General features: G+C 39.3%; 2 protein-coding genes across 2 annotated transcripts in view; both read left to right on the forward strand.

Moving 5' to 3' along the window:
• Nucleotides 1-1,278, forward strand: part of cimip5 (ciliary microtubule inner protein 5) — a 2,775-nt gene extending 1,497 nt beyond the window's left edge. Inside the window, 1 exon segment of the mRNA XM_008301778.1 lies at nt 61-1,278. Within this exon segment, the coding sequence (XP_008300000.1) occupies nt 61-258 (198 nt within the window). The 3' untranslated portion in view covers nt 259-1,278.
• Nucleotides 1-11,488, forward strand: part of slc66a3 (solute carrier family 66 member 3) — a 16,493-nt gene that overhangs the window by 3,360 nt on the left and 1,645 nt on the right. The window contains exons 3-8 of the mRNA XM_008301784.1: nt 2,642-2,891; nt 5,512-5,594; nt 7,633-7,702; nt 7,820-7,877; nt 8,265-8,385; nt 10,324-10,365. Coding sequence (XP_008300006.1) covers nt 2,746-2,891; nt 5,512-5,594; nt 7,633-7,702; nt 7,820-7,877; nt 8,265-8,385; nt 10,324-10,365 — 520 coding nt within the window. The 5' untranslated portion in view covers nt 2,642-2,745. The remainder of the gene's footprint in view (nt 1-2,641; nt 2,892-5,511; nt 5,595-7,632; nt 7,703-7,819; nt 7,878-8,264; nt 8,386-10,323; nt 10,366-11,488) is intronic.

The following is an 11,488-nucleotide window of genomic DNA, read 5'->3' on the forward strand; positions in this document are numbered from 1 at the left end:
TACACTACAGCAGAATGTTGACACACATACAGTATCTAACTGAGACATGTGTGTTTGTAGGGGCAGCCGAGATCAGAGGAGCCCTTACCCACCTACGTGTCCCTCTTCTCTGATCGCATCCCCAACACCACCAACCAGACATTTGGCAGCAGAATGTCCACTCCGCTGGGGAGTGAATTGGTCAGATTAGACAGGTTGCTGCTTTGGCAGAAAAACCATCACATGCGCAAGCAAGATCCAGAAATGCTCCCCTGCTAGATGAACCTGGAGCACAATCAGCTCACATCCGGACCTCTGCACACCTCGTCGGCTTTGTTAGCTCAACTCCTCAGAACAGGGACTGTACTGCTCAGTTGTGCTTGGCAACATGTAATAAAGCTTAGTTAGTTTAGACTGAATGTTCAGGGTTTGTTTTAGTCACGAGTAAATATTGATAAAAATGCAGACATCTATTTAGAAGCCGCCATGTTAGAAGAGTAATAAGAAAAGGTTGTTTACTGTCTGCTAATTGACCCTAATTGGCTTTATGCTCATAAGTTGTGTTTATTACTAGGTATGGGTGCTAATTGCAAGAAAACAAAGGTCACAGGCAGCACACAGAATTTAATGGTAAAGTTAATAGCATGCTGTTAAGGGCAGGAGAGAAGGGAAGACTCAGGCAGATCAGATTCATGTCATCTGAGCTCCATCAAGTATTTAAGTAGACACTTGATCATCTAACAAGACACCTGATCAAATTTAGATGAGTGAAAGGTTGTACCACTTCTTTTCTTTGCCAAAGGCCTCAAATAGTATGCAATAAAAGAAAAAGCACAAAACAGCCTGTAGATCCTTAAACAACAACTATGTAGCAGGGATTACAAATAGTTCTTATACAGGAATTTACCATGTGAGAATCTGATGCTGTATTTTATTTTGCTGTTCATACTTTTTTATGTATGAAATGTCTGTTACATATACTGTCACATGTTTCTCGGATACAAGCCATTGTTTCACTGAGGAGCCATATTATCTACAGTTTGTTTGATGAAGCTGTAGCGTACACACACCTGCACCTTGTGTGAACGGCAGCATATCGCAGCTTTTTGTACTGATGTAGCAGCTTTAGCATGCCATTTAGGATACTGTAATGTGATGAAACACTGCCCCTTTGTTTGAATCTGAATAAAAATGTTGTTCCCCACTGAATTCGAAAAGCATGTTGTTGTAAGATGATTTTGGATGTTGTTGCATCATATAATGCAAAGTCGCCCTGGAATAAAAGTTTTGCATTTTAAAGTGTGTCTGTGCTGAATTCTTTTTTAAATGCTGAAAGTATTATAAATGATAAATGTTAACATTGCTCCGTTTTAAAGGAAGGACATGACTTTTACAGCAGTAATTGTGTTTTGATGCTTTCTATTGTGTCAGGGTGACCAAGTAGTTGTGACCAACCAGAAAATGTTTACACCGGCTTAGTAAAGTTTGCATTTGGAGACAGTGAAAGTGAACGTTTAGTGTCTTGCCTATCTCAGACATGCATTCCGCAAAACGTACTAATTAAATGATCCTGAGGAAACGCTCTCTCATCTTGCCTGTACTACTGTGTATGTAAAGCAAAATGACAAAAAACTTGATTTAATTTGATTATTTTCATAACAAAGTGTATATACAGTATATAATGCATCTGTCTTTAATGTTTAAATAAAGAACCTGTTTGTAGATGTATTTATTTGTTAAAGTGTTCTGTGATTTAGTGGAAGCTCTTCTTTCACATAAAGATTGTATGGGTGAAAGCTACTCTGGAAACAAGTGGTACAAAATACTAACTGGTGCAAGAATGAGTCTGAACCTGCAGCCAAAAGAAAGAAACTACAGGTTGGAATCTGCACAGTGGGATGTTTCACATAAGTGGGTTTCCTGTGCAGAACAAAATGTGCCACCCCAGGATGAGCAACGGTCTCAGCATGACTATAGAAACCATCTACCTCCACCATAGTTTAAGATGATTGCAAGTGGTGATGATGATTGCATCATATGACTTCAAGTCAGTGTGTCAAGTGTGTGTGTGCTGATTTAATGTTGTTATGCTCTAAGAAGTAGATAACACCAAATGTTTCATCCGTGAATCAGCTTTTACAATATTATTAAATATTATTTCATTTTATTATCTACATTTGAAACGCCTCAGAGAAGCTTGCTTATTTTAGGTGCGCTGAAATGTTTTACATCACGTGGTTGCAGGAAGGACTTTCTTGTAAATTGCACAGTTTCAAGAAAGTTAAAGTGCAACCCATTTTTAGTCAGAGCAGATTTTCAAACGCTGTGGTGGAACTGAGGATGTTAGAGCCAATCAGCTTTCAGAGGATGAATGCGGAAATGAGAACCGGTGCCGGCTGACAGGAAATTGTTAAGTTAATAATACAATAAAGGAAACCAAAAATGTTAGCGTTCAAAATAAAATATTGTTATACATATTTATACATGTATTTTCAGAAAATAAGCCATATCTAAACTAGATATATACTTATATTTCTAATATATATATCTTTGAGTTTTTAAAACATGAATTTGATGCTTTGGCACAATTAGAAATTCAAGTTCACTTTTATTTTGAAAGCTCCAAACGTACATTTTTTTCTAAATTCCAGGAACTTGACAGATGTGACAGCGCAGCAGCATCTGGCAGTCAGTTTGCTTTTTGCAAAGAAAACCTCAGAGACAAGGCAAAAAAGTTCCACATCTCGTTGTTTCCACCCTCACACGATGCAGTCCGACACGTTGCTGCATATTTGCAATTTCAGCACTCTGTTTGTGTGCATGGTGCTGAAGTTCCCGCAGATCTTCGTCCTGATTAGAGCTAAATCTACGACTGGAGTCAGTCTCAACAGTCTGCTGCTGGAGCTGCTCGGGTAGGCGAGTCTACTACAACTTCATCCATGTGTTGTGTTGGAGTAAACGTGTGTAACTTGTTGGGAAAATGTAAATAACTTGTTTCCAGTGTGATAAGCTACATGGCGTATTTTTAACTTATACAGGTGTTGTGTGAATATGAAGTCTTCCTGATGCCCACAGGCTACATCTCATGTGAAGAGAAACTCCATTAAAAAATCGTCAAATTTCTGATTAATCATTGTTATAGATGAGGTTGCACACATCCCTGAATGTAATACCAAACTGCTACAGCATCTCTAATATATAGTGATCAATTCGGCTTACATCTTAGCCACTTAGCCCATTTTTTGTATGTATATATATATATTGCTGTTGAACCATTGTCCAAAAGCAATAACAAATAAATGTTGCATGAAATACAACAGAGAAACAAAAATTATATTACAACACAAGTTTTATATATATATTTCCTTTAGGATTTTCATCACTAATGTCTTAATTACTCAGGTAAATCCACACCATTATCAACAATGTAGGTTCTTAATCTCATTATTTCAACTTGTTAGGTTGATTTGTAAAAAACTGTTTCTCTTCTGTAAAGCACTTTTGCTCAGCAGTTGCTGTTGCTTTAAATGTGCCGTATAAATAGCTGCGACTGCACTTGACTGCAGCAAAAAATGTGAAGTGAGTTCTTCTTTCAGATGAACATTTAAATAGATCATGAGGAGATTGTCTCCACGAGGCCCGCTGACTGATGCACACGACTCAAAATCTGCCCTATAATGAAGAAGTAATCCCTCCATGAAGGCTTAACACTGAACAACTGTGCTTTGTTTACACACCGGAGGATTTTTTGGTGAAATTATTGAGGACAAATAAAATTTGGCCTGTGCTTAATGTGTGTGTAAAATGGCGTGCTGTCTGATGTATCTGTGCCGTAGATTTAACTGGTTAATATGTACTGAGCAGAAAGTGTTGTCCCTGTTTTAAGGCTTAAATCTGAGGATTCAGTGTTGGAACAACTGTTGGGGATAAAATCAGTGTCTGTGCGGCTCTATCACAGACTCCTGCCTCCCCCTCGGTGCCTGGCAGTAGCTGCACTGTCCTACATAAATGTGTCCACTGTGTTGGTGAGCGATAGCCTGCTGTCACTGTGCATGCACCAGCCTTAAAACTCTTAAGATGTTTGTGGAGTGATAAAGAAGCCTTATCAGCAATAGTTACACAGCATGTGCTACAATGCAGAGAAGCAGCTCCCCTAAATAAACTGGAATGTTTTCATCCTTGTCATTCCTGGTGAATCTCCGAGGGTTGGTGTTGTCACTGATGTGACCGCAGTTGGACTGTAACGTAAGCAATATCTAATAGCTCTTATCATAGATCATATCAGCTTGCAGTCAGGTTTTATCTATCAGTAGCTCAGACTGGGTGACTTTCAGCCAATCTAGGAGCAAATAGCAGTCCGAACATGAAACCTGTTTAAATGCAGATAGGTTAATCTGCTATTTATGTCAATGTAGGGGTCAACAAATATGGATTGTTTTTTTTTTTCAGGGCCAATAACAATAATGAATGATCAAGGAGAGCAGTATCCAGTTTCTGAAACCCAAATTGCTTTGCAAGAAAAATGAAAAGCTTGATGTCAGAATAACACCAGCTCAAACAGAAAACTTTGTTGAAATGCCATTGTTGATGTGATAATCAGATGTTACATTAAAAGGTCATTAGGAACTTTAGGGCATTACAAACATGATAGAATGCATCTTGCAGCTTTGGCTTGAATGTCATTTATCATTGTGGCAACTTCATTTGGCATTAGTTTCGATGCCTGTATACATATACATCCAGCAGCATGTTGCCTTGTTGAATTCCCTCTCCATCACTGATTAAACCCTTAAAAACTCAGCTCCATAGATCAAACATATTTAAAATTTTATCCAATTAAAATGGTTTCTTCCATCGCTGTCTGTACTTACTCCTGTACCGCTCACTGCAACCCAAGCACACCAGCTTACACATAACTCTGCTCAAACACTGTAAAAGTACTGTACGCTACACAAGGGAAAGTTCTAATATTTGAGTACTTCAAACTGGAAACTGCTGATGAGAAATGAAAGAGAAAGCCCCACCCTGCAAGCTGACAGGATGAAACCCTGGAACTCTAAATCTGTGTTTCTGAGTCTGTCTGATGTACACTCCACTCTAAAGGTGGAAACGCACAGCCATAGTGTTTACTGCCTGTTTTGTTCACGATATGTTTCTTAGCATATACAAAACACCATGTGGACATGCTGTGAAGGTGAAAAACGAAACAGATTTTCACTGGAGGGGGTCTTTCAACAGTCGAGCAGCAGAAATTCTTTCACTGACGACTGTTGATTCATCCTGTTTGCTGAACATATTCTGCTAAGCTGTTACCATAAAAGAATGAATAAACTGCCACTGCTTGGCCATGAAACTTGTCACCAGTTGCCTGTAAGCTGCCGACATGCTTAATGGATCTGTTCTAACTACAGGGCTTTGAGAGATCCGTTTTTATGCCAATGACTCAGATCCTGCCTTGTTTGTTCCTGTACAGTGTTTCATTTTCAGTATGATGCACTAAAATTTAGTAACATGGCACCGTATGCTTCGCAGGTTCATTGTTTTTGTAACGTACCAGATGTACTATGACTACCCACCTCCTACGTACCTGGAATACCCCATCCTCATTGCCCAAGGTACGTCACCTCACGCTGGTATATCATTTGTGTGCGGTTATAAAATTTTGAGCAAATCTGGTGTTTCTTTTCAGATTTTCTGCGCTGTGCTTGTTTTTGAATCTAGAGTCCTTAATTAGATTATCCTTCAAACAGAGCGCTGAATTCCTCATTATCCTCTCTGGAGTCCTGCTCTGTTGGCATCACTCAGGAAAGAGCTCAATCACACTAACTTATCTTGTACATGTGCACGGCTTCACAGTCAGCTGACAGTTCTATGCCCATGGGAAGGAGGAAACTGTATTTTAAGTACTGAAAGTTAAAGTAGTCAATGCAGCAAAATAGCTTGTTACATATTGTTTCATTAAAATATCATTACTTAAGCGTTAACATAAAATTGAAATATAAGCATTTTAGTTGACTGAAGAGATTTTGGTATTTTCTGACGTTAGTAGGTTATAGAAAGCTGATATAGATTTTTTTTTTTTATCATCCTTGCATGACAAATGACTTAATTATTTCTGAATATTCTGTTAATCAACTGTTAATTTCAGCTGTATTGTTTGAGTACTTTAAAAATCCTTCATATTTTTAGTCTTAAACTGTAACATAACCTGTAACTGAAGCTGTTGCATTCTACCACCTATTTTACCACCTTTTTTATTATTCTAGACAGGGATCTGATCATGAATCATAGATCATCCACATGGGTGATGTGAGAAATCATTTATGCCATTTAGGACACGATCACCATGTAGTAACAAGTGACTTGACTGAAGTCTTAACTGAACGGGTCATTTAGTCATTTTTGACCTTCATTGATACCCATTTGTAACAAATGGGAATTGATATAACAGAATCAGGTCTTCATTCTGTGCTCACATCTCACAAATTAGCCAATATCCAGCTCAGGAGACAGATACGTGCCTAAAAAGCTGGTGGTTAGAGCAAGTAAGGAGGCAGTAAAACCTTATATTCTATTCAGAAAGTATTTAGATGCCTGAGTTGATTGAACGGAGCTGAGAGAGGCACACACTTGTGTATTTAAGAGCCCATAATTCACACTGCACGTCAGGATTAAAAAACAAACCATGAAGTCTGAGGAACTCTCTGTAGACCTCCATGATAAAGTGTAGTCAGGCATAGTTCATTGGAAGAGCATAAATCCATTTCCAAAGCTTTAGTTTTAAACCATGTTCTACCTAGAAATTGCCATTCAGCAAGTAACTGAGCAAGAAGAAGTTCTCTGTAGAGATGGGATGACCATTTCAGTAGCACTCCATCAGTTAAGCCTGTATTCTGTATAAGGCTAGACAGAGAAAGAAGAGTGAAGGTGTATGACAGCCTGCTTAAAGTTAGACAAATGGCATTTAAAGGAGCATGAAGAAGGACTCACCACCCTGATGAGACAAGAATTAATCTCTTTCCGTAGAACTCCAAGTACTCTGCCTGGCACACTGCAGGCCCAGCTCACCAGCTGGGTAATACCATTTCTGCAATGAAGCATGGTGGTGGCAGTATCATGCTATGAGGGTGCTTCTAGGTGGGACAGGGAGACTAGTCAGAAATGAGGGAAGACAAAGGCAAACAAATACACAGAGGTCCTTGAAGAAAACTGTAGACTGTTTGTAAAGATGGATGAACTTCCTTAAAGTCACCCACAGGTTAAAGCGGACCATCCAAACATGTCTCAGCAGAGAGGTATGAGATAAATCACACAGGTCTGTAGAGAGTTACCCAAGAGTCTTGAAGCTGTAATTGCTGCAGAAGGGACGTCTACAAAATACTGATTTAAGGATCTGAATCCTTTGTAAATGAGATTTCAGTTTCAGATTTTTAATACTTTTGAAAACAATGTGACTGGAGGAGTTATTGAGTTCAGATTGGTCGGCAAACGTATCCATTTAACATTACACATATAACACAATAACATGTGCAAGAAGTGAAGATGTCTGAAATACTTACTGAATACCGAAGCAACCGCAGATCAGTGGTCCTTGAAATGAGTGTGAAACCCAGCCTTAAGTGGTGCATGTTCTGCCCTGCCCTGTGTCATCAGATGTCATTCTTCTGCTCCTGATTCTTCATTACAACGGCAGCCTCCGGCAGAGCCTCATCTACACCTTGGTGTATCCTTTAACTTTCTTATACCAACAGACCCGAAGCTGTTCATTTGATGTTGAAGAAAATCAATGACCCATTAGTCTTTTGTGTCACGTGCTACTGCCTTAACACAGTGCGTTCAGGTTTGTCGGCGGTTGGAGGCTCCTCACCGTGGACAAGTGGATCATAGATTTGGCCATGGTAATAAATCAGTTTAACATCAATCATAAGTCACAGTATATAACAGAGTAAGCAAAGAGATGGCATGTCATCAGTCAGGAGTAATGAGGTGGAGACTTGAGAAGAAAGTTATCCAGACCTCATTTCACCTGGTGTTTCTCAGAAAAAACACCCAGACCTTATAAAACGGCCTCGTTGGTTAATGAGATGAATATGTCTTAAGGCCTTTTGCATATAAATAGGTGAGAGCAGTGATCCTGAAACTTCCTTTCTTCCTAAAGTTTAAGACATTAGAAGCTACAGAAAATGTTTGAAACTTTTCTTTTTTTTTTTTACTTTTTGAAATTCAGCTCAGTTGTAGAGCTTGTCATTGTATAATATGAAGTCTGACCTCCACTCTCTTCTCAGAGCCTGTGCACGTTCATTAGTGCAGCCAGTAAGTTTGCTCAGCTGCAGTGCCTGTGGAGGTCCAAGGACGCCGGACAGGTTAGCGCGCTCTCCTGGGGTCTGGCTACCTACACATGTATGGGTGAGTGTAAACCAAGTAGTCCTCGGTGTTTTGCTGCTGTACCTCTTTTTTTTCTCAAAATCCTGACTCTGGCAGTTTGTTTTCCAGCAGCTATGTTCCATTTTCCAACCCTTTACCCCCTAGAAATACCTTATAGCAATACCCTTTAAACCTAAGGGTTGAACTACGAAGCGGGATTTCGAGTTAGTGAGGTAACGTCAGGTTTGATTTGGGGCATTCAAGGTTGTGATGCTGATTCACTTCCTAAGGGGTGCATTGCTGTCGTAGCATATGCTGCACACATACCCTACTCTGGAACAGATAACAGCACAATACAACATCAACAAAAGTACTGCTATCTGTATTGTTTGTATAGGATCCCAAGAAGCTTGAGGTGGGGATAGTGAGGGAATATTTTACGAGGACAACAGTTTGTAGAGTTTTCTTTCCCTGACAAACACAGCAGAGGGAACTTCAGTCTTCTTTTCTTAAATTTTTTTTTATTTCTATGTGGACTGCAATCTATTTTAAGGCAGTTTTATTCAATACGCCTTTGTATGGTGACATAATCCTACAGCAGAGACCGATAAAGCCCTAAAGCCTTTTACTTGTTGACCTTTCTAGATTTGCAGTAGCTGACTTAAAGGTTTGAATAATGTTTTTTTTATTTGTTCGTTACTCGCTCCCTCGACTGTTAAACAAAGAGTTGCAGCAGAAAGGCTGGAAGTGGACAGGCTGTATTAAAGCGACACATTTAATGGTATCCACAATTAAAATTAGAAACAGATCTACATGTGCTCTAATGGTGGGACAGTGATATTGATAAGATGATCAGCTGCAGTCAGCTCGACAGTTTTAGATGATGACTGTGGCAGCAGAGTCAAACTTGGTTTCATGTCTCAAAGGTCTCACAAGTACTGGAGTGCTTCAAATATAACAAACAGGTGGTTTGTAAACTGTGCACAGTTTCAGTGGCGTATCACATTAGCCTTAGAGTGATGTTTGAGGCCCTGATGAGAAAACAACGCCTACATTTTCATTAAATTTGAAGCTTCTGCCAAAGTCTTTGAGTACAATAAAGAGATAATCAGCTGCGCTTTGTTTGTTAGAACATTGGATGTCTTTTAGAGTTGCACTACTGACCTCATTAATAAACCCTGTTTGTTTTAAATTCATTTTTACCACATTGGAGTTTCCAGATTAAGTGCACAGTGGTGCTCTTTAATATGTAAACCTTTGTCTACATTTCCTACTGTGTTGCATCATACAGTGACATACAGTGTGTCCAAAAAGGAAAATGAATTGTTTAGATTAATTGCTTAATTTGAAAATAGTCAACAGTTTAATTGATAGAAAACTAGTCATTAGTGGCTGCCCTGCTTGTTTGGCAGTACAGGCCTCTGACCACTCTGGGTCAGCAAAAACAAGCAACACCAACATATAGGATGATCCGCTTCTAGTTGGCAAACATAATAAATGTCCCAAGCAAAACATCTGACTCCTTAGCTGCTAAATACTCCAATAGGTTCACCTGTTGAATGACAACACTGTGTGTTGTGCCTTGGCAGTAGCAGATTATGGGCTTCTAGAGCTTTAACAATGAAAAGGATGCTAACGAGAGCGTTGACAGTGAACCGACACATCTAAGTCGCACGCTGTAAAAGCCAAAGCAATGGGCTGAAAGGTTCACAAAAATGTCAGAATCCCTCTGTTATATCTGTTTAATACTGGTGTTTAGAATTCCTCAACAGATTTAATTGGCTTAACCAGTTCATCAGTTCACATAAATTCTCCTCCCCAAAGTACCGTCACTGTAATGTTTCACTTCCTGAATATGTATGATACTATTTTCTTGGGTGCTAATTTAATAAATTACCAATTCAACACTTCATTAATTAAATATCAGATGCTCTGCTGGATAATGAGGATGTCATTAACTCGGCTTCCTCTTTGTTTCAGCTCGAATTTACACCACCACAGTGACGACTGGAGACATGCAGGGTAAGTCGGTCTGAATTACAAATGACTGTGGGATGTGTAGCATCCCAGATTGGCATATTTAATAAACTCTTTACACATTTCAGAGGGAAAAGATTTGTTTTCTAAATGACTACCATCATGGTTTTACATGAGGGTTTTTGGTGGTTGTTTTGCTTTGCTGTGGTGTGCAGAGGGCAGCTTCTGGATGCTCCAAATTCAATCAGAACATGGACCCGCAACCTTCCCCCATATATGAGCCAGACTGAAAGAGACACAAAATGACTACATACAACATAAACTCTAAGATCTAGTGTCTCTGTGTTTATCATCTATTTGTATTCTGTCCACACAGCTCTACTTTTAACTGAGCTTTGTGACTATTGTACATGAACTGTTAGCAGTCACTCTGACCCAGAGCCTCCTGACCCCTTCAGCACCTGGGCCTGTTCAGTAATCCATCCATGAGTCAGTGGTCAGTAAGGACTGTTATTCCTCAATTCTCAGAAACCTGCGTAAAAGTGAAAGAGAAAGAGAAAATTGTGGTTTGGGGATTTTTTTTTTTTTTTTGTAATGACCAGGTTTGAGAACAAATTAATGCATTCAAGATGCAAGATGTAGACATGTGAATGTGAATGTGACTAGGTTAAAGTAACAGCTCATTAATATTTTGAAGTCTCACTCCCTAAAACCTCCACTTTGTCGATCAAACTTATTTGCACAGGAGTAATAGCTGGGGATCTCTAGTCATTTCCAATAGCTGCAGAGGTTATTTGTTATCTTAGTCTTGTGTGAATCTGCCATGTCTGTACTTTGTAAAGTAAAAATCACACTTTGTGATAATAGCAGTTATTTCAGCAAATCAGAAGAGTTGTTTTCTTTGCATCTAAATTATAAGGACTGCAAGTTTGGGCAGCATTTTAGGTGCAAATGCCCAAAGCTTGCGTTGCTACACAGCATGAAGACTCATTTACAGAAAGACCAAACTCAAATCCATCAGTAGAGCAACATCTTGAAGGATGATGAGACGGATGACCTTCATGGCAGCATGCAGTAGGGACATTTAGCTCTTTCAAGAGGCGTAGTCTGGGCTGCAAGGTGGATCAGTGGTTAGCACTGTTGCCTCACAGCTAGAAGGTTGTCGGTT

This window comes from Stegastes partitus, unplaced genomic scaffold, assembly GCF_000690725.1.
Source record: "Stegastes partitus isolate 25-593 unplaced genomic scaffold, Stegastes_partitus-1.0.2 Scaffold36, whole genome shotgun sequence".
NCBI classification, from domain to species: Eukaryota; Metazoa; Chordata; class Actinopteri; family Pomacentridae; genus Stegastes; species Stegastes partitus.